Here is a 27,995-nt window from a genome sequence, read left to right on the forward strand (position 1 = left end):
AGATATACCCTAATCCTTTCCCACAGTTATGTCTAAAATCTGTCTTTGAAAAACAAAATACTTTTCAGTTTTATAACATGGACATAGAAGAAGCCTGTTTTATACAATATCCCTGTGATTGCAGCGTTATACCAAGGTAGAGGCGCAGGGGTTCAATTCCATTCTGAAGGGATTTGAAACCATACAGAGATGAATAAGTAATAAAAATTTATATCCCGGCACTATTTTGCTTTGGTTTTAAGTTTATTAGGTCTTTTTTTATTGCTAATATGCAGTATGTCTAATGGAAAATCATTTCCTTATCAGCAGAGAAAGTGATTTCAGTAAAAGCAGTTGATTTCACCAAGTTAGATAGTTACCGTCTTAAACCCAAAAAAGAAACGCCCAGACGTCCTGTTATTATTGGTTTGAATTATTTATAACCTGTAGCATTTCACAAGACATTGAAAAAGCAAATGGATCCCATATTTTAAGTATTAGTTGGTAAAAGATGCACGCAATGAGTATAGAATTGCTATCATAGCATTTCCCCTGGTGTCATTTGCCACAGAACTTGGGTGTGCTGCCACAACAGTGACAATCAGGAATACTGTCATTATGGGCAGTGGGAGAGCTCTTGATTTATTTACATTCACGTAAGCAAAGTCACAAGTTGGCCTTGGAAAGCGGTAAGGTCATTGCATCTAGCAAGGTGTAGCTGCAGTTTTCAAAATGACTGCACAGCTTGGCAAGATAGGCTTTATGAGCTGACTTTGTGTTAATAACACATCTATGTGAAATATTTTCCCCTCTGAGGTTTACAGCCCCATATTTTCTCACAGAAAAGCAGGGGTATTAGCTGTGTTGTGCAGCTCTGTTGATGTCAAATGTAGGTGCTGATGATGCAGATGTCTAACTAACTGAGATGAGATTTCAGCACCGGTTGTTTCCCCTCTGTCCACTTGGGTGCTGAGATTTCCTGAGGAAGGTAAAGGTGACCAACATCTCAAAAACTGTACCTGAAGTCAAGCAGTTTTGTCCAGGAATCAAGTATTTATCCCCAAGACACAGAGAGACTAGAAAACTGCGAGGGAGATGGTGGGTAGGGAAGTGTGGGGGTAGTGCTGACACTCACATACCTGTGCCTTTTCCTCCAAAATCTCTGAGCATCAGGTACCCCTGATTATAATGGGGGTTTTCACGCTGGTTTATCTTTTTTGTTTACTGTACTTCATTAGTGCCAGTGCTTAACACTGGATACCATATAACCCAGGTTAGCCAGAAATTCAAATGCTTCTGTCATTAATATCAATCTCTCTGCCAGAGGGCTGGTTACAGCACAAGCCTTTTCTTTTCCCTTTCCTTAAGACATTTTTCACCCAGATCAACGACTGGTAATTATCCAATCTAAATCAGGATCCTATTATGTAAGGTAGAGGAGACTCTTTTGACTACTGCTGAAAAGTATGTAATAATAATAGCCTTAGAGAGGAATGAAATGTAGCACAAGCATCCTGTGTGTGTCTCTTTAATTAGAAACCATGCAGAGTTTGAAATCCAAGGTGCTTCCTAACATGTGCAGCATTCATTTTAATCATTCCTCAGAGTGCAGGAGGAAGCATCAATTAAGTTCAGCATGAGAGAAACTCCTGGGAGTGGGTGCAGGAAATTAATTTTTTTAGTAATATTATGAAATTGATGATGATGGTGATGCCCAGGGACAGCACTTTGAAAGCATTAACCTGAAAAGGCAGTGAGGAGCCCCATACTATGTCAGCAAGCAGTCAAAGCACTGAAAGATCCTTAAGGCATAAATTTGACCCATATTCTGTAGATAATCAACTTTCCTCTCCCCAGAGGGGATTTGGGAGAATGATATAAAAGCATGATTTGCATTACGAAGCCTTGTATCTTCCTTGATGTTTTCCTTGTCTGCTCCAACTGCTATTGCTTCCAAACATCAAACTGCACAGAGGTTTGCTCCATGCAGGGCAGAACTGAACTGTTCCTAATGGGAGCCCAGCACAGCAGTGGAGGGGCCTTTTCCACCCCAGAGGAGATGAGGACTGGAAGCACTGGAGTGCAAGATGCTCTTTGACCTCCCCAGCACAGTGGGGCACCCCAGTCCAGAGTGCCCAGCCCACGTCAAAGTCAGAGCTGATTAAAGCCCTCCTGGCAGCCAGCTGGGTGACATGCAGGATGGTGCCAACCTGTCCTGTCAGCGGGGCTGGGGCCTGAAAGCAATTCCTAATCATCTGCGTGAAGAAAGCGTGTGTCAGTAACATGCAGCTAATGAATCATTTCAGGGCACAGGATCTGGATAGGAGAACAAAGTGGAGGCAGGGTGTGGGATGACAGGGAACCTGCAGCCCCACCAAGGAGTGGGCAGGGATTCTGAAGAATAAGGTTCTCTTTGAGGGAGACTAACAACCACAGGGATACTTCTGATAAACAGGGCTGAAATGCTGTGATTTAAAAAGCACAAAGTTTTCATTTTTACTGGATAGCAGATATTTTCATATTGCTAATCACGGCAAACAGATGGGAAATAATCTCTCTAAATTCCTGGCAAGTGGGTCATCATGTATGTTTCTTCAGACAGTGTGAGGATGGACACCCCAGATGGGCTCCCACTTGAGAACGTCTCCAACAGCAAAGGGACAAGGAGGCTGCTCACACAGTGCAGATGTGGATGAGCTAGCTCCTCTCACACTGACATTTTTAGCCAAGAATATTTCAACATTAGCATCTCCTAATGCAGTTTCTTCTCACTGGCTATAAAACCTGTCCTGGTGCAAAAGAAACCTCTGTGATTTTCATGTAGCTATGAGAAAAGAGCCGTAGCTGTTTTTGTATAACAGGATTTGCGTGGGCTGTTGGTAAGGGCACGCTGCTGATAAATAAGGTTCAGTTGTAAATATTCTCTAGTGACATGGGAATTTATCCACCTATTGAAGTTTACAACTGAGCTACCAAGGAAACATGTTCTTTAGCTCCACTGAGTATGCAGTCCACGGTGCATTTATCAAATGCCCTGTCAGTTCAGGGAAGGCACAGTTCAGGTAATACAGTATTTATGAAACTGTGAATACCACCTCAGAAAGTTCTCTTAGAGTACATTTTTTAAAGCTGTCTTATGAAAACTTTAGACAAGTGGAAAGCAGAGGATATATTATCAGTTTTATAGCACAAGAATCTGCTCTGTGGTCACATGCAGTGAAAAAGATGCAACAAAAAGAGGTGCTTCCTAGGCAGAACTTTTATTTATCATGAAGCGTGAAGTAAAAGCTGCATAAGTAAATCAAATGTGAGTTTTTGCAGAAGTTTGGGTTCAAATAGGAATTTTAGATCCTCCCTTTCATCAGAAATAGAAATCAAGACTGGCTTCTCATCTTTCACCCGTTTATCCATTTCAGTTTACAGGCCACCCTGACACCACAGGCAGGTTCTTTGGGTGGACACTTGTTTATCCCGTTCCCATATCAGAGGGTCCTCATGATCTTTTGCCTTATACTGCCTCTCCCATAGTCCTTGAAAACCCTGGCAGTGACCCTGCTCAATCCCCTGTAAAAAACCATCCCTGTTTCACCCTTCAGGCCTTGCAGTACTCTGACAGTCTCAGAGACTCCTCAGCTCTTCAGTAAATGCAGGTGTCAGTATGGAGGAATGATCCTCCCCTGTGTCACCTCAGAAAGACTAATTTTAAAAAATCCTTCATTGTTGAATTTCTCTAGATTGTTTTTTTTTGGGGGGTGTGAGCTGTGAGCTGAGGCTGCCAAAGTGGCGTTTGTTGTTACAGGTGCCAATTTTCTTGATTCTCAGTGATTTAAATGATGGAAGAAGCTTTTTTAACTTTTAAGTTAATATTTGTAGGCAGGGAGAAAGAGAGGAGAAAGACTTTCCTGGTATGATTTTATTTATGTCCAAAAAGAAGAAAAAAGAAAGAAATTTGACATCTCTGCTGGTAGCAATTCCAGCAAGATTCATCGGAGTGGGGCTCCCTCTGTTGAGCTCTGGGAGCTTTGCCAGATGGTAAATACAGCTGCCCACTCCATCTTTGGGGCAGCTTCATCTCCAGGCCCCTCCTTACCCCGCTCCCTTCCCTATGGTCCAGCTGAGAGAGAAAAAATTGCAATAGAAAAGTCCCAAAAAGCAGGGTCTGGGAGTAGGACCTTTGAGCTGTGACCTGCCTGGTCTCCTGTCAGGAGGAAACCAGCTCTGATGAGTTATAGCAGGACTGGACCATAAAGTCCTTTCTGGGGTGGAAGTGGGAGAGAAATTCTGCTTAGGAAACACTTGAGTCACAAGGCAAGGAGCCAGAAAGAAAGATGTGGAAAGCCTGGAAAATAAACCAGAGGTATTGGGCTGGATAGCAGAGTTACAAAGACACTGCTGGAAAATGTACGCTGTACCATGCTTCATCAGCTTCCACCAGGCAAGATCAAATGAAGCAGTCATAGCAGAGATTCAGGTTATGGGCTTTTATGCAATACTTCTTGTATTTTCCCCCAAGTGTTCTTTTCTTTCTTGCTGTGACCTACAGCGTAAGGAATTGTGGAAAATTCTGGAGCTGTAAGTGCTGCCATTGTGGATCTAAAGAAACCTGAAGAGCTTAAGGCTCTCAAAACTGCACAGGGAACTGACTTTTAACTCACCTCTTTTATAAAAAAGCAAGCAAGACTGTTTCTGTCAGGTGGCTGGGAAAACTGGGTCATGGTTCCAACCAAAGTGGTGCCATCTGGGGAGTAATCAATGAAAGATTTCATGTTTAAAGGTTGAGAACACAAGGCAACCTTAAATATATAATGTTATAGTGCCTTGAATATAAGGAGGGGTTTTTGTGTTTCTCTGCAGCTTCAAGGGAGCTTCTATTTGATTTGTCTCTATTGGTGGCTCTGGCAGGCTGAATGTAGCCAACTGTGCTGTCTTTCCTCTTTGAACTGCTCAAATAGCACATGGCTGTCAGTTTGCTCAGTAGAGTTGCACTGGAAAATGTTTTTTCTGATATTTGTGGTTTTTTCTGTGTTCACCCACCGCCAGTTCCTGAAGTTCCAGAAGTGTTTTGTGGCTCTTGCCCTTGTGAGACAGTCAGCTGAGGCATATTTTGTCTGATGGGTTCTCGTTTCAGGAAGCCACTGCATACTTGGGTTAGAACTTGTCTCAGCTGTTGGTTGGGATGTTTTGTAGACCAGCTTCTGCTGTATCTGCGCTCAGCAGCCAATCCTTTCACTGAGATCCCTGCACAGGATTATAAGGGTCATTAGGATCTGGCCTTTAGGATCCAGTGGATGTTTTCTGCCTGAAAGGTGAAGGACAGATTCTTTGAACATACCTAGCTTTTGTAAAGGCTATGGCCAGCGCAAGACATCGCTAAATGTTTTCCTCTGTAGAGGCTGCCAGGCATTCAGCTTTGTTTCAGAGAAGATTACTTGTAAGATAAAGCTTTATACCAGGTAGGAATTGTCTGTACATCCACACCACTTCATCAAGATCAATGGAATTAAAGTGGTTCAGCTGAAGCCTGAAGCTGACCTAGCAGGCCCGTAGTGTGTTCACAGTACCGCGTATTAAAGAGCAGAGAGTTGGGAAGCATTCGGGTTTCGCAGAACGTGAGGGACTTTGTGCTGACATGGTTGAACAGCTGGCTGATGTTACCACTGACTCTCTGGGCAGCCATAGCTGTGAATTCACGGCTGGAAATCCAGCCTGAGCCTGAATATCACGTGTTGTTTAATAGGAGAGCATGTAGTTTGAAAATACCTCACTTAAACGAGTCACTAAGAGAGATCTTTGGACATATAAATATTGATAGATAGTGAGTGAGGGGCTGAAGCAATGTGAGATGCACAGAGGACGTGAAGCTATTAGCTGCGATTATGAGATCAGATGCACTCCTGCATTCAAGCTGTGAATCTTTCTAAGAGAAATGGCATTGGACTGTAAAACTAACTCAACTCTGATATTGGTAAAGCAGAGAATCTCAGACAGACCTGTGCGACAAGCTGTGCAGTAGAAAGCCTGCTGATTTTGTCTCAGTTGTGCTGCACGCATCAACTGCATTTGCTAAGAGAAACTTTGAAACATTCTTTAATCTTGCTGTGTACAAATATGGACCTTATAAGGTGAAATGAAAGTTATGCCTGTTTACCAGATAAACTACAAAATAACCTTGGCAGACACTGTTCTCTTGGAAGATCAGTTTGTGCTCCATTGGCCCATGGCTGAAGCGGATGAACACCATCCTGTGCTGTTCTGGGGTGGTGAGCGCTGTTGTTCCCTGTTCATTGGAGAGAATGTCGATGTGCTAGAATGATGCTGTACCTGCCTGCCTTCGTGCTCCATCTGTTGAGCAATTCCCCTCGTATCTTCATGCTAATTGCAGAAGTCATTTCTGGAAATGGCAGATAGGTTCTAATCTGTTTGGACACTTCCTCTCCATGCATAAAGGCTACCTCTTGCAAATGTGTAGAGACGTTCCCAAGACCTTTTAGTCATGGAAAAGCATTTTACCTTCCACTCCAGGTGGGAGCCATGTGCACCTCAAGGGCGTGTTGTCTGCATGCGTCTTCAGGTGTCACAAGGACTGCAGCCCATCTGCAGCACCATCAGTGATGGTCAGGGCCTAAGTATTAGTTAACCATTTAGTAAAAAAAAAAAAAAAAAAAAAAAAAAAACCAGTAAAGCTTTGGTTAAGGAGTTTTATTTTTATTGTGATTAATTAATACCTGTATGGCACTCTCAATAAATATGCCACTTTCCAGAGTATATAAGCGATTACATTCAGTTTTCATTCTCCATGGTGCTGTTTATATTGTCATCCTAAATACTTTTATTCTTAAAGTTGATTTCAAAATGGTTGTACATGCAAAGTGTGATTTTTCAGGTTTTTACTGATCTGTCACGCAGAGCTGACTAATAGCATATAACCAGGTTTTGTCTTTGCTTCTTTGTGCAAATTTAGATTCTCTTTAATTAATTTTCTCTGTAATTAGCTTTCTGTGAAAGCAAATGCTGCAGTGTCGCTGTTGAGATATGTTGGAGAGGTGACCTGTACTTCTGAAACACTGCACATAAGACAAACCATCTTACACAGGAGACAAAGCACTTTTGAGAGGTTTTGCTGTGATACGATGATGATTTATGATCTGTCACCCTGAAAGTTCCTCTTGAGGACAAAAGCCACTAAAAACTCTGCAGGTCACAGATCTGGTGGTAGTATAGATTTTTTTTTTGTTTTAACTGCACTGGCTAAAGTTTGCCTCAACCCCTTGTTTCTTCAGCTTGCTGCATGTCCAGGTGCTCTCTCCTGCTTCCTAGGGCTGACTAAGTGACGTGTTTTACTTAGGTGAAAGGTGTTGCTCTGGAAAGGTGTTAAACTGAGAGTGAGTGCAGCGGGCAGGATGGCGAGCAGCAAGCAGGCAGTGCACAGTCCCTGCTGCCCCTGCCAAGTCCGGCAGCCACGGCTGTCATTGCCACCACAATGGAGCTGTTTGTTGTGCCAGACTGCCTCCCACTTTTCTGTCCTGAAGGGATCCGAGCAGGCTCATAATTTAAATTGCTCTCAGCTGATTTGAAGGGGGGTTTTGGATGCCAATATCCCAGTAATAGGGTAGGTACAGGGAGTAGCCTGTCTCCTCCTCAGCAGTCCCGCTGATGGATGCTCCATTACGCCACCCCTGTCCTCTCCAGCGCAGCTGCTGGGATTTCTGCAGAGCTCTTACGGGTGTCAGGAAACCATATGCTGAAGTGCTACCCAGCCTGCTTGTGGGGAGTTTTCTACCAGTTGGAAAATGTAAATTCAGTCCAAACCATCACCACTGAGTCTGCTTGTGTAGACTGGGAAATTCAGAGTAGTGTGTGGTGCTTCAGAGTAATGGAGCAAAAAATTAGCAGTATGTATTTTAATTATTATTTATGCTCTGTAGTAATAGCTTGTGTTTAAATTCTGTTTTACCACTGAGATGTGCATGCTTTTAATTACTTTTCATTACTTTTTCCTTTTCTTCTTTATCAACTTTTAATTTATTTTGGGTGTTAAAACTTGATAATGCTTGAAAGAGATAAATGTATGTACATTCGTGCCGAGGAACAGACTCTTCAGAAATATATTTGGAATATGGGGGATATGGTGATAGATGTTGGAGAATTTTGAAGGACTGCAACAAGCAACATGCCAGTGTGTTTTGCTAAAGTGATGTATTACAGGCTTAAAAAAAAATTAAAAAATTATTGTCCCTAGCAGTGTTCTTATCAGGCTGTTCCAGTAGTGTATTCTGAGGCTGTTTGGCATCATCCCCTCCTCCTTCACCTCTAGCTCAGATGATGATCAAGACCCATGGAGCAAAGGGAAAGAGGAGTTAAATAAACCTCCACCTTTTACGTTTCTCCAATTCTTTGATTCTTTCATCCTCTTGACATAGGGGTCAGGTGATGCTGCTGCTCCATGGGGCAGGCAGCATCACACCTGCCTCTGGGGGATTCCCATGCGCAAGGGAAGGCCCTGACACAGGGAGGTTTAGGTTTCCGTTCATTGCACAGCTAGAGCTGCACAAGGCAAGAGCTTGGGCAAGAGAAATTACCCTCAGCATTAACATGGCTTTCACACTGCAGAAAAACAACCCTCTGCTTTGCTATTGTAGAGAGGAGTTGCAGCTGGAGTCTCGAGTTTTCTTGGGTTTCAAGGAGCTGAACACAAATTCAGTTTGGGAGAAGAGCTGGATCATAGCATTTCTGTCTGGGTTTAGTAGCTGGATGCCTTGCCCTATTTATTTTATTTTTGATTTCTTGTTTTATAGGCACCTGTGTGGTACTTTGGGCAAGCATTAGACCTTTTTTTAAGTAATGACCTCCTCCATTAAGTCCTGCACACAGAAGTTGGCAGATTCAACCCCTGTTGGAGCCTGGGTTGCTTTTGAGCATATTGGGAAAGTGTTTATTTTCTGTAACTTTTGAGAACTGAAGACCTATTCTATCTGTGCAGCTCACATTCTACTAAGCTTTCTACTGGGGGAATTTATTAGAAGCAAGCCTGTTTGGTTTTTTTTCCCATTCCTTTTGTTCTTCAGGATACATAATGAAGAATGCTCCAGTTTTGCCAGTTAATTGCTTCATGGCTGTTGTTTGTCAATTTGCCAGCAGGTTTCTGCTTAACTGCTGCCATTTGACATTGCTGAAATACAAATGCAGAATGATTGAGTTGCCAACATATCACTGAGTCTTCTGCAAGGGGGATTTTCAGCATATTAACGCTTCAGGCTTTCACGTCAGTATTGATTGCTGAAACAGAAAAGAAACCTTTGGCAGTATTCAGCATTGTGCCAGTATGAATTTAGTGGCAGGAAAAAGAAACTGGCTGTTGCCATTGACTGTGACTTCATCCCTTCCTTTCTTCCTTTCTTAATTTTTTTTATTTCTGTACATACCCACGCAGAGTTTTGAAATTTAATACACATCATAGCCAAATGCCAGTTAGCCTCACAATAAACCGGCAGGGCAAATCAACTGCTTGATGCAGTCAGATGTCGAGGCTGTTTAATTTTGCAGCCACCTGCATTATGCCCCACCAGATTTCATGGCAGCTGGGCAGGGGGTGATGGCAGGAGTTCCTCACAGTGAAGCACAGGTCAAGAGCTGACTTGGAGGAAGGCAGTGGGATCTCTGCCGAGCTCCTCACAGAACAGCCAGGTTGCCACCACGTTGGTCCCTGGATGCAGGAGTGGCCATTGTGAAGTGGAATGGGAGAGGAGCAGCACGATGCTGCTGGGGCCAGGCTTGGAAAGGGAGCTCCCCTCCCTGGACACAGTGAGGCAGGAGATGCCAAGATGAGGCTCCATGGATGAGCAGGGACCTAGGTGGTGGAGCGGGGGATGAAGTGCATGGCGAGGGTGTAGTGCAGTGGCTCGGTGTTGTCCACCAGCAGTGGCTGTGGCAGTGCTCATGCATGGAGTGGGTAAGGAGGTTTTGCTCTGCTGAAGTGGGGAGCAAGAGGAAGGTGTGAGCCTACAGAAGTTGCTGGAGAAACACCTCTATGTGCTTTGCCTCGCCTGAACCTTGCCTGTCTCTGCTGTCTCTGGTCTCTTAGATGATACTTTATACCCTGTTTTAGATCAGAAGGTTTTGTAGGAAGGACCACCTGGGCATTCTGGAGGTGAGGATTTCTGACTGAAATGCTGTTGCATGGGACAAAGACCTGAGAGGAAATAAGATGGCATGAGCCGAGATTTTGAACGTAAGATGGGAAGGACATGCTCACCAGCAGGACTTGGGGAGTTTGCACATCAGTCAGAAATCAGTCCTGGCCGACCGCTTTTCCATTTAGTTGGGAGAGTCAAGTGAAGAGGGGGGGGGTGGATAGGCCAGAATTGCCTGCACAAAGATTGTCAGTGAGGAAGATGATTAAGATCAGAGGAAGATTTCTAAGAACCACATTACAATTAGCAAACAGCAACAAAGTTTGTTTTCATTCTATTTCTATAAGATGGTTCATTTTCCCTCCTTTCAGATGTAGCTCAGAGGAGCTTTCTGAATCTGATCTGCTTCTCACTTATGAATTAAGCAAAAATAGGAATAATGGAGGGAAACTTCCAAGAATATGCTTCTTAGGAACCATTACTATAGTGTGACCATGAAAAGTCCACTGAAAGCTAGATCTTTTGGCTAGAATATATCATCAAAGAAGTTTCAAGAGTTTCTCATGGGTGTTTGGGGTTGGTTGGTTGGGTATATTTTGGTTTTTTTGTGGGGTTTTCTTTTCTTTTTTTTTTTTTAATTGTGGTATTAAATTTCTCTCTTTGGTTGATTAGAGCAGACGCGTAAAGCTTTAGAACCAAACAAGTAGCTTTGTTTGAAAAGGATTAGAGGACACTGGTACCTGGGCCACAGTAAATATAAAGTTTACGTGGGATGCTTAAATCAAAATGAATACATACAGCCTGGGAAATGTCTCAGTTTTTCAGTAGGAGAGTATCTTTTCCACTAAATAACATGTTCACTTTAAAAGGTGCCTCTACAGTGTTTTTAGTTGAAAAGCTGTGATTCAGCATTAGAAATGCTGTAGTTGATAATTGGAACTGTTGGTTTTGGAAGTCCTTCCCACTGTCAGTTGCCCAGATCTTCTCTGTGTAGGACAGATCCTAGATGACATGGTCCACAGATAAGCCCATGAAAGAGAAGAGGAACACAAGAACCTAATCGGCAAATTCCCACATTAAGTTCTCCAAATAAAACAATGCCAGCTTTCAAATTTATGTCTGGCTGTTGGTTTGTTTATCTTAAAAGTCTTCATTTGCATCAGGTGAAGGTGAAAACAGGGATCTGAATCATCTTCTAGCCAGATCAATTAATTACCAATAAAAGCCCAGCATGTGTTGCATAAGAATTTCATTGATGAGAAGTGCAATGGAGTAAAATCCAGTTTTTTCTGTAGCACTGGGGGCTGTTACCTTTTTACACAGGAAAATGAGGCTTGGGCAGAAAAAGTGGCTAAAAAGTAAAGAAAGTGATCTGACCTTGAATTGCTACAAAGATTTTGGGAATAGGAAGGTCCCGTCTAGGGTAAGTGATACAGAGTGCGTTTGCCAGGCGCGTGTCTGGATCAGCAGTGTGTGCCTGGCAGAAGTCTTACTCTTACTTTGATAAATTGTCTTCTCCCAGCATGAATTAAAGTAATGATTCTTTTATTTCTAAATTACTACAAGGATCTATAGTCTTTCAGCTTAGTGTGTGGGGCTTCTTCTAGTTTCAAGTGAGTAATGCAATCTATGCCTTACCTAAGGAGTTTGATCGTATTGTATGCCTAATCTTTAAAATTCTGCGTATGGGGGCAAAGCTTTGCTTTTGAGGGAAATAATTATCCTGGCAGAGAAAAAAATATCAGTAGGTTGTTGCCACTGATTTGGCAGGAACTGTTTGATGCTTTGTTAGGTGGCTGATGATTTTATGCTTTTTTAGTTATGTTTGAAGGAGCTTCCAAAATAACTGGTCTTTAAGTGGGTAACTCCATTCAGATACAGCAAAATCCAGAAGAATACAGAGCAAACTGAGGAACTTCAAATTGCTATTCAGAAAAGTTTGAACTGGGAACACGTCTGAATGGTATTAAATCCCCCTCCAGACAACATGGATAGTGCTCTGAAGAGCTGTGCCTGTTTGCCTGTCCCCTTTGCTGTGGGCTGCAGGCAAAAAGATCTGTCGGACAGTTTTCCAAGACCTGCACACCTACTAAAGCCTTTCCTAATAAAAATGAGTAAGTTAACATCTGTGTGTGAAGGTGCATTGAAAAAGTGACTCTTTGATCAGTGTGGTGCCTGCCTGCTGCAGTGACCACCTGGCGCCCAGAAGCGGGCGGAGGCGCCGGCAGGCAATGCAGGCAGCGGGCTGTGCTTCTCCTCCTCCTGCCGAAAGATGCAGGTGTGAGAGCCTAAAACCCACCCCACCAGAGCAGGTCCATTTAATGCACCCATCGGAATTGAAAAATGCCTCTTCTTGTGGCTTTAACAAACACCGTGAAAAGTCATCCCAGCATCTATTTTTCTGGAAATGCAGTGTTTCTCCACTTTCCCCCTGGGGAAAGCATCTGAGTGTTATTTTAGGCACAGGAATGTCATCCAGAAGTACACACATAAGAAACACCTGGGGGAATACCAGGGTGTTTTATTAAATATAGCTTTACTTTTTCATTGTCTCTACAGGACACCCCATTGACGAGCATGATGCACAGCAGGGAACAGACTACTCAAAGGCATGTGTATGCAAAGAAAACTGTGTCATTTTGTAAATACAACTCTGAAAAATAAAGACTCATACAGAAGGTTGACTTTACAGGACCCCTCTAACATCCCTTGTGTTATGTGCTGCTATATATTTGCAAGCTGACTCTTAGTTTGAATTAAATAAAATGAAAAACAATATAGGATAATACAGCAATACACCTTTTCTACTCCAGTATGGGTTAAAGAACTGTTACAGGACCAAAGCAGCAGGAAGCTGTGTCCAACACTGTTACCCCTGCGCTTTGGGACTCAGCAAGAAGAGGAGCAAGAGCATGGGGAGGACAGGGGCTGCATGAACTGGTACTTCCAACCAAAACTTGTCCATGCAGTCACAGCCTGGGTGAGATAATCTATCTTTCACTGGGACAAAAATAACTCTGGAAAGAATTCTTCACACTCAAGTGGCTTCCATCAAATAGGTTTTGCTCTTTTATCATACCAAGCGATGAACTTTTTAGGGTTTTTTTTTTTTTCTCATGGGCCATGACTTTTTAGTAAGTTTGTTTAATTCTTTTGATGAGAGTGAAAGCTTCAGAGCTCTTTTTAGTTCTAAAAGAAAGATTTGAGGCATTCTGCCTATTCCACTTTTCCACAAGGACATTAATTCATAAGCAACAAAGAATATTATAACTGTTTACAGTAGCCCTCAGTGAGTAGCATGAGACTTGGGGATTTTGACAGAAGTAAGAGTATTTGGTTACAGAATCAAAAGCTAAACAAAAAGCTTCAAACTCAAAAATGTTTGGAGTTGCTCAAACAAATGCGATGAAAAATTACCAGTTTGCCAGCTTCTATAACCCTGTGAATCATCAAGCTTGTGTTGTTTTGTCTCTCTTCTGAGCTTCAGAAACCAAAGCAACCCTGAAGGTCAAAATGTCTAATATTTTACCTTTAGACATGTCCAAGTTTAGTTATTAAAATATGTAGTTCTGCTTACCTGGGATATTTTGCAAATTAAGTGATGCTGCTTGGTGGTGTAAGACGTACCGCAGGTTTCAGCTGAGCTACATGATGGACAGTGCCTGCTCTGATGAAACACACCTCCCTTCCCAGGCTTACCATCACGTACATCCTAGTTTTCCTGAGATCCAGCGTACGGCATTATGTGGCAGTCTGCTGCAGTCATTGGGGTAATCTGGTGAATGATCATGGCTGATCAGTTTGCTTCTAGCTAAATAATGACTCTAAGAAAGATATTGGCTCTGGCTGAAGATTACTTAAAGGTGTTTGTTTTGTTTCCCCAGAGTGTTTCTCAGCTTCCCTACGGCAAAGCCCTTTACACGTACGAGGGAAAAGAGCCGGGTGACCTGCGGTTTAACAAGGGGGACATCATCATCCTGCGGCGCAAGGTGGACGAGAATTGGTACCATGGGGAGCTCAATGGGAACCACGGCTTCTTCCCCGCCAGCTACATCCAGTGCATCAAGCCCCTCCCACAGGCTCCACCTCAGGGCAAAGCACTTTACGACTTTGAGATAAAGGATAAAGATCAAGACAAGGATTGCCTGACCTTCACCAAGGTAGGGGAATAGGTTTTTTAAAAATGTTCGAGAATCCGCTTTGGTAGGGAGTGATGGGGAACGTGTGGTGCTGGGAGCTGAGTCAGGAGCACAGGGGTGCTGGGACTGGTGGGACACCTTCCTGGTCTTCCTGGCCTGCCTATCTCTGTGCGATAGCTTGTGCCTTGAATAGCAAGGCTAGCATAAAGCTAGTGAGGCTCAACATGTAGAACTAGCTGCATGCTTTCTTAGAACATTTTTTCCCTCTAAAAAGCATGCATTTCATCTGCATTGAAATGTTCCCCAAGAATGACTCAAATTTCAGAAAAAAAAATCTAATGGAAATGTGTATTTTAATGTTCCTTATTGAACCAGATGTTCCAGTGTTTTAAAATTACATTCAGCTTCAAAATGTGTATTGCATCCTACCATATACTACTTAGCAGTTGAAATACACTATCATCATAATAGTATTTCCTATTTTAAGAACATAAAGACAGTAAAAAGCAGACATTTAAAAAACAGTCTTTGGGGTTTTTTAAACCAAAATGTTTAATAAATTCCCATTGGAATGAGAGAAAACTGAGATATTGTAATTTCCTTTGGATTTAAAATGTCATGTTTCCTCTTTCACCCCCACCTCCCCACCTGCTTTTTACCTCCAACTCCCCTCCCTCACAATTTTTGTTGACCTTAGATTGGTTTCATGGATATCAAGAAACCCACGGTAAAATAAATCATATCCCCAGTTGTTAATTTGTGGCAGTGAATGCCATGGAGAACCTGTTCATTGTCATTTTCTGGTTTATTTTAGCTATCTATGGCTGTTATAGTATCACATAAAGTAATAACAGTTATGCTGAAAATGAATATGAAATAGATTATAAAAATATCCTTCACCAGGATTTTACTGACCTCCTCCTTTGAAGCTACTTATTATAGCTGAATGAATTATTTGCAGCATATAATTTTCTCACCGAATGTAACATCTTTTTCACTCACACAGTGTTTCTCAGCAGAATGCAATTTCCTAGACTGTATACTTTCTCATATTTATTTAACAAAGGATTTGTAAGCACTTTTGTTCCGTAGCAAGTGAAGTGTTTGATTGCAAACACTGCAAACCCTGCGACTAGCCAGCCTCCCTGGAGCTGTGAATCTCTGCGAGAAAGTGGGCTGCTTAGTGAGAACTAACAGCCGTGCACTAACAGAAAGTCAGCCAGAAGTTACCTCGGAGACCTTACCAGTAAATATATTTTTTCTGGTGCGTTGTTTTTCTCACTGCCTGCCCTGGTGACTTCTCTGAGATGCAGTCTTCCTTGTCTGCTTAAAGTATTCCTTGCTTGCTCAGTCTTAAGAAATTTAATGGGTATGCCAGGCAGTTGTGGTTTTTTGTTAGAGCAGGTCCTTTCCTAGACACTTTCATGTTTGATAAATTCGGTGCCGTATATTAGAAAGCGTCCTTTACAATAACTGCCTTTGTATAGTGATAGTTCTCATTTTCTCTGCTGCCCAATGTCATTCTCACATGGACCAATTCTTCCTGCTCTATAACTCTACTCTCAATCTCTCAGTTTTCCTTGTTTTCACCCCTCGTCGGCATCCTTTTATCTCTGATAACTGTGTTTTCCCCATGGGGGCTTGGTTTCTCTTCTACTGCTGTTTTCTTCTTTAGCTCCTTCCACTACACACTGTCACCTTGTAACAGTTTTTATGTCCTGCCTATTGTTCTCCCTGACAGTGAATAATCTGTTTTCCATCTTGGGACTTCACCATCATGTTTTCATCAGTTTTCTCAATGCTAATTTTAGCTGTCACCTGTGCTGATGAAGATTCCTGTTTAACCCAGATTATAGATCATCTGCTGATGCAGTCAGTTCCTTTGCAGAGTCCTGAGCACTGCAGTGCTCTAGATGTGATTTGTCACTCTGAGCAATATGCATCACTTGAATGTCTCAGTTTGCATCTGAAGATGCTGGACCACGTCTCAGTTTCATTTACAGTATTTGTTCTTTCTTCGGGTGGAGGGGTTACATTGGCATAATACTTATGCAAACTGATATAACCTGTTTGTGTACTGCAACTCATTTAAGGCTACCAGACACTTGTGATTGGATTTTACTTATAAACATATAATAAAGAAGTGTTTTCCTCTAAAGGGAAGCTGTAAGAAGGAAACTCAAACATAGGGATCTTCTGTATCATTTTGCTTTCTTGTTCTTTTGCTGGGCTTTGCTTTTTCCCATTCCCCTGGTTACTGTGCACTCAGAATATCTATTGGTACCGTAAAAGAAAACAAAGGAAGGATATTTGGTGTTTCCTCTTACTAATTTGTTTTGCAACATTCTTCAAAATTAAAATGTTCCATTGTTCCAGAAGTATATTGCAAGGAAATGAAGTCTGCTTTGCACAGATCTTCGTGAGGAGTGCTGCAGGGTGCTTCTGCCATTTACCTATTTTCGTCTTCCATAGATACAACGCTCTCCAAATAAAAGGCCAAAGATGTAAACGTAATATTTTTTATGTGTAAGAGTAAACTCAGGAGAGGCAGAGAAAAATCTGTCTTGAGTATCTAGTGCAAAAAACAAAGCTCTCACGTGTCATTCTTTTACACCATTTGGACTGTTCCCTCAAGTCTTCTTCCCAGAGAAGCCATGCATACAGGCATAGGGTCTCACCTCTGTTCTCTTTTCTGTGCTATCTGATGATAGAACATCCCAGATTTACTACTTAATATGTCTTCCCTCAGTGTTTGGCGATGATTAGCCAAACCAGGCAGGTATTTTTTCTCTGTAACAACTGGTTCCAGCGTTGTGTCAACTTCGCACCGATTTCACACCAGTAGTTTCAGAAGTTTTGCTCCTGATGTTCCCTAGCATGGTTGCTACCATGCTGTGGCCTACAGAGCCTAATTGCATACTTTTGGGTTATACTTATTGTCTCAACTTTCTAATCTCTCCTAACGTGGTACCACAATATGGACATGGGATCCTGCTGTCTCGGTTTTTATAAATAAACTGTCCTCCTCCGGGCTATGGACACTGGTGCAAACCACGTGCAAGAGGATTCTGCTCTCAGGTATAGCAATGCAAATCAGAAGTAGTTGCATGGTTGTCTGTGTAGTTGCTCCAGCCTTACGCTGAGTCCAGTTTCAGCCCACACGTTTGGTGTTCGGCCACCCTTTACATGCATCTTCACACGGCCATCAGAAGACTGAGCGACACTGGTAGATGAGTCTCAAACCTGTCAAGGTAGCACCAACTGTTTGCCATGCTTCATTGCTCATCACGTTTTTAATAATGTCATTTTCCAACACTTTTGTTCCCAGCCCACAGCGATGTCTAACAAGAGCCATGCCAATGTTAGAAGCGTCACATCCAATACTTGTTCCTGGCTGTGGAGCAGCCCCTTAGCATTCAGTTCCAGCAGCATTTGCTGTTCTCAGAGGGACCATCCCAGCAATAGCTGGTGACAGGGATTCTCGTGCCAGCTGGCAAACACTGCCGCTGGACTCACCAAGCACCACGTGGTGCCATCCTGCTATGGCTGAGATCTCCCCAGTGCTCTAGATGGAGTAGTTATCTCTGCAGAATAGCAGGCACAGCTGCTCTGTATTGCTTCGCTAATGGCCATTAATGACTAGAATAAAAATCAGGCTGTGAATCATGACTGTTATTGGACACAATTTTGTGCCGTTTTCTCAGCAAAAGGATTCATTTCTCTGTCAATCAGATTGCTTTTTAAGTGATTTATCTTTGACTTCTTTTCTGATAATGATTATAAACTGGAACTGCAGGTCTCACATGCCCATCACAAGGCTGATCCAGCCCTGATGAATAGAGGGAAACTCGAGCAAGAAGGAGAGAGCAAATAATTAAAGGCTCTAGCAACAGGCATAAAAGGAGAACGACATATCATTGTCCAGACTACAGTGGATACCATTGGCTTTTGAAATGAGATTTGAGGCTTGGATTTCTTTATGCTGCCTGGAAATCAATTTAGTCAATGTGAAATAGTGAAGTTCAGAAAGCTGAAGTGGTATGCCAAGAGATCTGTGGCGTTTTGCTATTCATGATCCTTTTGGGAACCTTTCTAGGAATTTATAAGTAGCACGGCTATCCAACTAATATAAGGTTCTAAAATAGTTCATGCTGAAGCTTTCACCAGCTCACTGTATAGAATGATGTTGCTGGCTGTGAATTCAAAGAAACTTTCTATTAATAAAAAAAATTTCAAAAGATTTTTTGGGATTTGCTGTAATTATGGAGATTTTCAACACCCTTCTTAAAACTAATTATGTAATGGAATTCTCAAGAATTTGCACTTTGCTCTCCCACAAAGATATTCATTTTGAATGTCAGCATATCTCAGGATGCATTTCTCATTTATGACCATATTCAGCAGCCAGACTTGGCTGAGCCAAATGAAGTTCAGTGTATGGAAATGCTTCCAGATTTCATACATCCACGCAAGGTAAAGTTGAAAGGGATCTTCAAAGGTCAGCCATTCCCCACCCCATCCTTGAGCAAAATCAACACAGGATAAACCTTTCCTGCCAGGTGTCTGTACAGCCTACTCCAGGGATGGGATTTCCCTCTAGCAAAATCTGGTCAAAATATTCTGGTGTTTTACAGTTAAACATCTTTTTTCTTAATTTCTTAGGTGTGTAAATAGATGCAAATATATATACACTTATGTGCAGTGCTGGGTTAATGCTTGGACTTAATGATCTTTTTAATTTGTAAGGTCCTTTGTAACCTGAACAATCTATGATTCTATTCATACCCATATGTATGCACTTACACACACTTAAGATTATATATGTGCACGTAGTGTAGACTACATCACATTTTTTCTTTTTATATAACTCTTTTAGGGAAATAGCCCAGCAAATATAAAAATCAGGAACACTCATAGCAGGTTCCTGAAGTGATGCAGTCGTTTCTTTTCCTCGTTTGCACCCTTTACCTAGATTCTAAATTTATGCTAATCGGTCTTTTGTAAGAGCGTGTGGAAGCTGTGCAGAAATGCATTACTGTCAGTTCTTTAAACAGATCAAAAATGGTCTGTGCAGACAGGACTTTGGAAGGGAATGCTATCTGTTTCTTCAGGAAATTAAATGCACAAATTCTTTTTGCATCCTTCCAGCTGTAATAAATAGCTGAAGGACTCAGTTTGTAGCTGTCTCTATGAGCTTTCCCCTAATGGATCATTCAGATGAATAATTCAAAGGAAACATTTCAACTATTTTTAAACTATTTCAGAGTGCACGTGTTTAAAATGCACATGTTCAAAAACTACAAAGTACATCACATCTCTGTTCTGGTCATTTTTTTATCAATGCAAATCCGTGATCTGAACATCCTGTGTGTCCGGTTGTGTCCCCGCTCCGGGTGGGAGCTGACCCCCAGCTAGCTCGGGTCAACACAGACACAAAGTTTCCAGTTCGTTTTGGCTTCTCGGCTTAGCAGCTGGACCCAAAGGTGACAGTCAACAGCAACAGAAGAGAAGAGGCTGGCTCTCAGCTTAGCAGGTTAAAAGATGTTTATTAGCAGAGATCTCCAAGCTCCGAGGCGAGCGGCTGAGAGCTTCCAGGCTGAGAACCCAGCGGCTGAGAGGTTCCAGGCTGAGAACCCAGCGGCTGAGAGCTTCCAGGCTGAGAACCCAGCGGCTGAGAGAGCCTCTTCCTCCCTCCTACCCCCTATAAGTGGGGGAGGGTCCCAGGGAGGATACAAGAAGACAACAAATCAGGGGATTCAGGGGGTAACAAGGTGTGCCCACCCCCAAGCTTCAGACCACTAAAATCCAGAGCCAAAGGAATTTCCCCCAGGCTACCTATCACCTGAAGCCCTCTCCCGGAGATTTCACAATCCGGAAGGGACCCCGGGAGTGATAGACAAACTGCCCCAGAGAGGGGAGTTGGGGCAGAGGGGATGTTACATGTCATGTGAGGTATGGGATGATTGACACAAAACACCTTATTATACAGACAACACAAAAGGGATACAGAATTGGGGATACAGTGAAACGAACCATAACATAAACTTCTTACAAAAATCTAATAAAACAGTTCTGCACCACCACAATCCTGGATCAGGAATTTGTGGGGTTTTTTTCTATGTGAGAAGTATCTGCAAAAAAGCCATCTGCCCTTGCCTGGCCATTTGACATCAGTATCTTGTTACATGGAGCATGGTAGGCCATATATAGTTCTTATTTTCACAGAGTGAGTAGTGGAAATAAAGCGAGATTGACAGGGAACTCTGTCTCAGCTTCCTGGAGGAAGAGATTTTCTTCTTTTTTGTAAATTTCTGCACAGGAGCAGGGAAGATTAGATGCCATGAGGGAACAAAGCTGACTTCCCAGCTTCTGTCAGCCCACTCCTTCCTTTTCTCAAAGGAGATCTGAACATCCAGGCAGAGCCCTGTTGTGAGGGCCGCCTTCCACAGCTGTTGTACAAAGTGATGCTGGTTTAAGCCTAGGTTTAGTATGATGACCCCAGGAGACATGGATGGTAGCAGAAATCCATTGACAAACTGAGTAGTTCAAACTGAGAAAAGTCAGGGTTCTGTTCTAGTCACTTGAGCTTTCCTAATGACTTGTACATTCTGAATTTGAACTATTTGGTTTGTACTTTGCTTTATCTCTTGTTTTATAATCACAAAGAAGTTCATCATCTGCTGAAATTCTTACATCCCTAGATTAAATATAATATTAAAATGCCATTGGTTTTAGGAAAAGAACTTGTATCTAAACTGAAGCTGATCCAACAGGTGAATGCAATTTGTTTTTGCCGTGTTATCTTTGGGTTTTTATCTGCTTTGCAATTTTACCTTATAATACTTCTTTTAAAGAAAAATTGGCATTCAGTGCGTCAGCAGTGTAGGCTTGTTGCTGAGCACCTTGTACTATTCCTTGTTGGAAGTGTTTCCAGGACTACCTGAGCTGAACTGGTGCTTCCCTTTGAATTGTGTTCCAGAGCAGGCAAGCATCACAACAGACCCTTGGATGCACAGGGATAACTTCATGCTGAGGAGTTTTCACCTATGATTTATAGGTGACCTCTTGGGTGAGACATTCTTCTCTCCCCATAACAAAGCCAGGAGTTACCTATTCCCACCTGCTGTGCCCAGACCCTTGGAGCTGCTGACAGCCAGCATGAGCTGCACTGGTCTGCAGGGTGCTTCCGTGCACTTGGAGTGGGACACTTGGGATACGATGCTGGGCAAGGGATGCTGCTAGTGGAAGATTCAGGAAACACTTAGACCTGGCTTATGACCTCCTCTGTGTACTCATTCTCTAAGCTATCATGTGGGTAACTAAAATTTGGCATATTTCAAATATCTGATTATGTATTTTGTGTATCTCATTTCAGGATGAAATCTTGACAGTCATCAGGAGGGTGGATGACAACTGGGCAGAGGGAATGCTGGGTGACAAGATTGGCATTTTTCCTATCCTCTATGTTGAGGTACGTTTATAACACATGGTGGTGGATGCTTGAAATCTTGTGGGGGTTTCGTGCCTACAAGGCACAAATATCAAATATTCTTACGCGAGGATAAACTAAAACAGAATTACTGAAAAGGGAATATTTTGGTTGCTTTCTTCCAAGGCTCCATGGGAATACACCAAATTCAATTTAAAGTGGTCAGCAAAATATGTTCCATGAACTCCTTCTAAAGGCTTCCCTTTTGGTGTAATCCCCACAGTGCATAGGGAAAACAGGGGGGGATGATTGCAGTTGGGATGCCTTGCACACGTCTGAGAAGAGATCTGAGTTTTGGGCTGGTGGAGAGCAGCAGTGCAAGTTCAGCCGTGGCCTGAATGCACAGATGTTCAGAGGAGTGCTGAAAGTGCCCCTCTGCCTCAGTGGGGGCTCAGGCACCTCCACCCCAATGCCCAAGGGCTCTCATTCCATGTATGCCAGACCCATCTTTATCCTGAGCTCTTTCCTGTTGTAATTTCCACAGGATTCTTATTTCAGACTAAATGCTGAGACTTTGCTTCCTCTGTGCAGACCTGTGGTTCCTCCTCTTCCCACTGCTGCCCGTCCTCCTGCTGGTGGTGCCCTTCCAGCCAGATGTTGCTTGGGACCAGAGGTGCAGCCAGCAGTGGTGCAGCTCTGTCAGGTGCCAGACACCGTCTTTGAGGAGCTTTCCTCCCTCATGGGTGAGCCAGGGGTGCAAAGAGCAGATGGACACCACATGCATGTGTATTTTTCTGAGGTGCTGCCACTCTGCACCCGGTACTCAGAGCAGTATGACCCTGACTCTGCTTCCAGACACTGTCTGGTGCCTCTCTGTAGTGAAGAATCTCTGTTGTCCCCACAGCAGAGCCTGCTTTACTGTGTGTGGCTCTGGTGCCTGCCTCCGAAATTACTTCTCCAGATTTCTTAGTTAGTGATTGGAGACAAAATAGAGATAATTAGTGCCTGACTACCTAATTATTAACTCCGACAATGACCAATTTGGAATAAACCATCATTAATATACATTGCGTTCCCACAGTTGACAAGAACAATAATATTAAAACCAGAATGTGTAGGAACCGTTATTGGGAAACCAGCTGCCTCACATAAGTTAATGACTAGTTTTCTTCTATTCTGAATGTGTAAGACATGTTGAGTTTGTTGTGACTAAATGAGAAAGCTGGGTTTCTCCCAGATTTCATTCTTTTCCCCTTCTTTTTCTTGTCCTGGGAAAGTGCAATGTTACTGTCCTGAATTTTGCTGCAGAAGGAGTGAAGTGGGGACCTCTGCACAGCCAGCCACCGTTGCACCTCACCACCTTTCCCCGGCTCTAGGTTCATCTGTAGGCTGGCACTGCCCACGCACTGTACAGCATCCTGATCCTTCTCCCACTCCTAAGTAGCTGTTCTCCATAATTATTGCTCCTGAAGGTTGAAGGGCTCAACCTCAGAAGAACAGCCTGTAGGGAACATGTGCAATGTCTTGCTGAAGTTCTCCAAGCACGAGCACATCCTGGGTGGCCATGGAGGAGCAGGAGGCAGCACTGTGCAGAGTCAGAACAGTGATGCTTGCAGATTGTAAAGAGATGCAACCAGCCAGGTAGCCAGCACCAAGGGCCAAGAACACATGTAGGAATGTCTGCATGGATGTATATATTCGTACCAGACACACACAGAGAGCAGGTAAAACAAGTACAATTGTATACACTTATGTGTATATTTGTGTGTATACACACACGTGTGTTTTATCTGTATAAATTTGAAATCTGGAGACTTGAAAGGCCTATTCAAATGAGATAACTGGGTGCTATGGCCATAATATTTGCGCAGTGGTTTGTAAAACCAAAGGGAAGAGATCCTCCAGACTACAATATTGGCCACCTATTTCATCCACACAGTGGATGAAGGCCTTGTTCTGAATATGAGATGAGCAAGTATTCAAGTTATACAATGATGTTGCTATTGCCAGCTTCAGCTGTTACTTTGCATTAAAAATTAAAAGGAATCATCAGGTCAAGTCCCAAAGAAATTTTGAAAATCTCCGTGCTGATATTTACAAAATAAATCCATTAAACAAGTAGTACTTGAATCTAAAAACACTCCTCAAGTCTGTCCAAGTCCATTAAGTGGTTTTCAAAATCTTGGCAAAATGTGTAGAATAAGCAAAGTTTAATTCTCACAGTAGCCTTCCGTTTGTGTCAGTTGATTGGCTGAAGTGTGTGGGATTTCACATGGCATCCTGAGCCCTGCACTCTGGGTGGAGTGAATTCCAGCTTGGCAGGCTCTGATGTCCCCAGTTGCTCCCACGGCCCAGACAAGAGCTCTTACCCTTGCTGTGCAAGCCAGAGCATTAGGAAACAAGCCGGTCACTTTGAGGATCTCAGGGTTTAGCATGCCAGGGCTGCAGACAGTGGGTATAATCCTTGTCGTGGCCCCCTGTGGTAACACTTTGTCCTGGCAATGTGCTGCCATACCCTTCACACAGGTGCTTGCACAGGAGGCTTTTGCAGGTGCTTACAAAGCTTTTGGAATGGGTGGTGAGGAGGGATGGTTTGCAGATTGCTCACCAGGATCACCACTTCTGTAAAGGAAGCCCAGAAAGACAGCTTTTAGAGCCAGACCGTGGTGGCAGAAAGAGACACAAAAACCCAGCAGACATCAAAATATACCTTGCCCCTGCAGTGTTTTAGAAGGTCTCTGTCTCAGCATTATGTTTGGTTGCCTGTACAGCCATATGACACAGCCCTTACAAGTGTTTAGCGAGGGGGCTTGCGTGTCTGCAGAGCCCTTGCTGAAGGCTTTTTCCTGCCTCTGTAGTATCATCTCTGTCCCAACCTCAGAGAAGCTGCAAGTGGATAAGGAACAAGTATTCATAGCCCACAATGATTACTTTTACAGCATGAGACAAAAACAATGTTCTGTTAGGGAGAGTTTGGGTTATTGTTTTTTCTTACTTTGTTGGTGTCCTTCATCTTCAGTAGAAGTCATTTGGGCTGATAATTTATGTTTTAATTTGTCTACAGAAAAAACCCCACAACATAATGAAATTGATCCTCAATGTGCCTTCTGTCCTGAAATAAACATTTTGTTAATAATCTATATGGTTTGAAGTCATATTCTTGATAGGAGTTTTGGACCTGCAAGGAATTCAAAGCCCTGGCAAAATTTCTTTTATCTTACTATCTTCAAGCTAGCCCCTCACTGTTAATAACTGCTATTATAATCTCTGTTTGAAAGTTGTGTTCTGCTGCTATGCATAAAATTGAGAATAATGAAGAATAAAGTGTGTCCTAATAGATTTAAGTATCTGGCAGTGAAATTTGAGGGCAGTGGTGCAACGAGTATTTGGAGGGATGCATCCTGCTCAGACGGGCAGGAACCGGAAATTCAAAAATCTGAGCTGTTAGAACAAAATTTCTGCCTGCAACCCCCAGAGCAAAGAAGATTGACCAAGATCAAGAAGTCTTATGAGTCAGTGGTAGAGAAAGGCAATTATGTTGGGTACTACTGTGACTGTAATATCAGCAAATTACAATTGATGAAGTGCCAACCCATTGTTATAATGTTTTATGGCAGCAGGAGCACTGAAGGCTGTGATTAAGTAATATTAGAAGCTTTAAAATTCTTTTTACAGAGCACCCAAGCAGGGTAATGAGGATCCTCTCCTGTTCTTCACAGTCAAAAAAGAAAGGAAAAGTAGAAAGCCGGTCTAGGAGAAAGAGGGGGAGGAGAATGGGCAGAGCTGATGGTTTTAGTGCCCTGCAGCATAGGCCCAGAAGACTCTCCAAGGAAAATAATTCTTACAAGTCAGTGTTTAAAAAGAGCTCAACCAGAAGCGAAAATAAAACAAAATCCAAAGGCAAATGCATTTCTTAAACAATGATTTTTCATTCCAAAGTTATCTTTGCAGAGCAGACCATCCATTTAAGTTTTGTACTGTACTACAGGATCTAGCAGTCATTCTACAACAGCTTAACACATACAGGGGAACCCGAGCACATTTACCAGGATCCCAGCTGAGGCTGTTGAGTAGCGCCATGGGGACTCATCTTCCCAGCAGAAGAAGGTCCTCAGCTGTATAACTATGTACTTTGCTGAGGGTAGCCTTTACTTAGTTTGCAAATGAATGCAGATGGTTTACACTTTCAGTCTGGATGGCAAATTTTGTCCTTTTTTTCCTCTATATGCATATTTCCATCAGCCATTTCTCATTATGCTGGTGTCCCCAGTGGCAGTCATCACAGTTATATTATTGAAAACTCAGTTGTGTCCGTGTGTGTATTCTTAGCTCTAATAGTTATTTTGACCACTTTCAACAAAAAAATGTTGCCCTGTCCACTTCTTGTCTATGTTTTTTCTCTCCTCAGTCTGTCTGGTTTCTCCTTTCAGCTGCAGGACAGATGGGTCCCTATGGGACTCTCATAATTAATTCAACCTTGATGTCTGACCCATCATTTATTTTTCTGTGGTCTTGGTGGCAGCACACTCTGAATCTTTCTGAGTAGCTTTTATGAAAGCCTTCCGAAAAACCTGAAGCATTAGATGTTCATTAAATAAGTAATGTTTGTTTGGTTCCCTTTCCAAAAAGAACACGCAATCTCTGTTTTTAAGTACTGTAAAATGGTTCATTTTAGCCTTGCAAATATCATGAAATGTGAATAAAAATGGAAGCTTTTGAAAGGTGGGTAGATGGAAACTAATGTAGATGACTTTAGAAAAGCTGACTTACTAAATCTCAGAGGAGCAAATTTATCCCAGTAGTAAGTAGGTGTAACACTAATGAATTAAGAATTATACCCATTAACATCACAATTGATTTTTTTGTTCTCTACTTTTGCATGTCAGATAAAAATGGAATAAGAACCTTGTAAAGCTGACAATAATGTAAGCTCTAAGAGATGTTCAGCCAATTTCTGTTGAAAAACTTTATTGGTATGCATTTTCAAGTTTTGTATGTATATTGTTTTAAGAATTTCATTCCTGCACCTTCATAGCTTCAAAAAAAGTTGGTCCCACTTGTTTTTATCCTGTATAGAATAATATGGAATATTCCAAGATACTTCTTGGTATCAGAGAATTCTATGTGAACGCAGTACAAAATACAGTTCTCGTGTTTCACATTCAAACTAAAACATGCAGAATTTGTTTGTAGGGTGCAAGAGGGACCTCTATCTTCACATCAATCCATGAATAAAACTCGTTGATTTAAAGGACTCTTGCATGCATGCATACAAAGTAAGATGATCTATGGAAGTTCAAATAAAGATTATGTTAGTTGAGAAAACTAAGAGCATTAGCTGTTAGAGGTGAGAAAAGGATTAAATATACAACATTTTACAATATATAAATATGTATTTTTCTATTATATATATATTATTTATATATATACATTATTTTTAATCTGTGGGCCATCTTTTCTGCATAACAGCTTGATTTCTTACATTCCCTTTTGCTTCTATAAATAAAGAACCTTGTGCTCTTTAATTTCCTATGTAAAATGTAAATTAGCATGACTTAGGGCAGAAAATTCGTGTTTTTTTTTTTAATTTGACTGGTTTCTTTTACGTTCTGTGTTGATTTCTAGCATGCTTCATAAAGTGATCGTTCACACAGATTCTCTAACTTTCCTCCATCTTCAGGATACAGAACTGAGCTGCACTGTCACCTTTTGACTTAAATATCAGGTTTCCCCTGGACTAGCTGAGCACCTTGGCTCTGTAGACCTTTTCGAGTCACTCACTCCCCTCAGGCTGTGTCTGGACAAGTCAAAGCAGGGCTGCTTTCTGGTTTCCTTGTCGGAGAACACCACATTTACACTGAAGTTCATCTCAGGTGGGTGCCACAGAGGGGAAGCCTGCATACAGAAGTAGATAGGAGTACTGTCATATTTGAGTCATCCTCCAGCCCAGACAATTATGAGATCTGTGTGAGCCATGGTGAGAGCCAGCATGTAAATTTAGGCACAGCTGTAAGTTGTAAAAATTTGCCTTTTGAGAACCGCCAGTTTTAGTTACAGGTCTTTTCTTGATTTTACTCTAGCCTACTTTCATTTAAACGAACTCAAAATTATTTAGATTTATATGTTATGACCAATATTTCTATTAATCGAAACCAGATCCGAGTTGTTATCACCACTTATTGTTTCAGGGTGTGTTAAACCAGAAATTTGCCAGCTGTCATATCCAAAAATGTATTTCCCACCCACCCCTCCTAATTATGAGTAACATCTGAATTTCCTAGACTGTGTTTTGTAAAAATATCTCTCTTGAGCAATTTG

The 27,995-nt window shown here is 42.2% G+C and overlaps 1 protein-coding gene across 1 annotated transcript in view; it reads left to right on the forward strand.

Annotated features, from left to right (window-relative positions):
* SH3RF3 (SH3 domain containing ring finger 3) overlaps positions 1-27,995 on the forward strand; it is a 249,300-nt gene that overhangs the window by 142,112 nt on the left and 79,193 nt on the right. Inside the window, exons 2-3 of the mRNA XM_058419465.1 lie at positions 13,994-14,269; positions 21,624-21,719. Coding sequence (XP_058275448.1) covers positions 13,994-14,269; positions 21,624-21,719 — 372 coding nt within the window. The remainder of the gene's footprint in view (positions 1-13,993; positions 14,270-21,623; positions 21,720-27,995) is intronic.

Source organism: Hirundo rustica, chromosome 2, assembly GCF_015227805.2.
Source record: "Hirundo rustica isolate bHirRus1 chromosome 2, bHirRus1.pri.v3, whole genome shotgun sequence".
Taxonomy (NCBI): domain Eukaryota; kingdom Metazoa; phylum Chordata; class Aves; order Passeriformes; family Hirundinidae; genus Hirundo; species Hirundo rustica.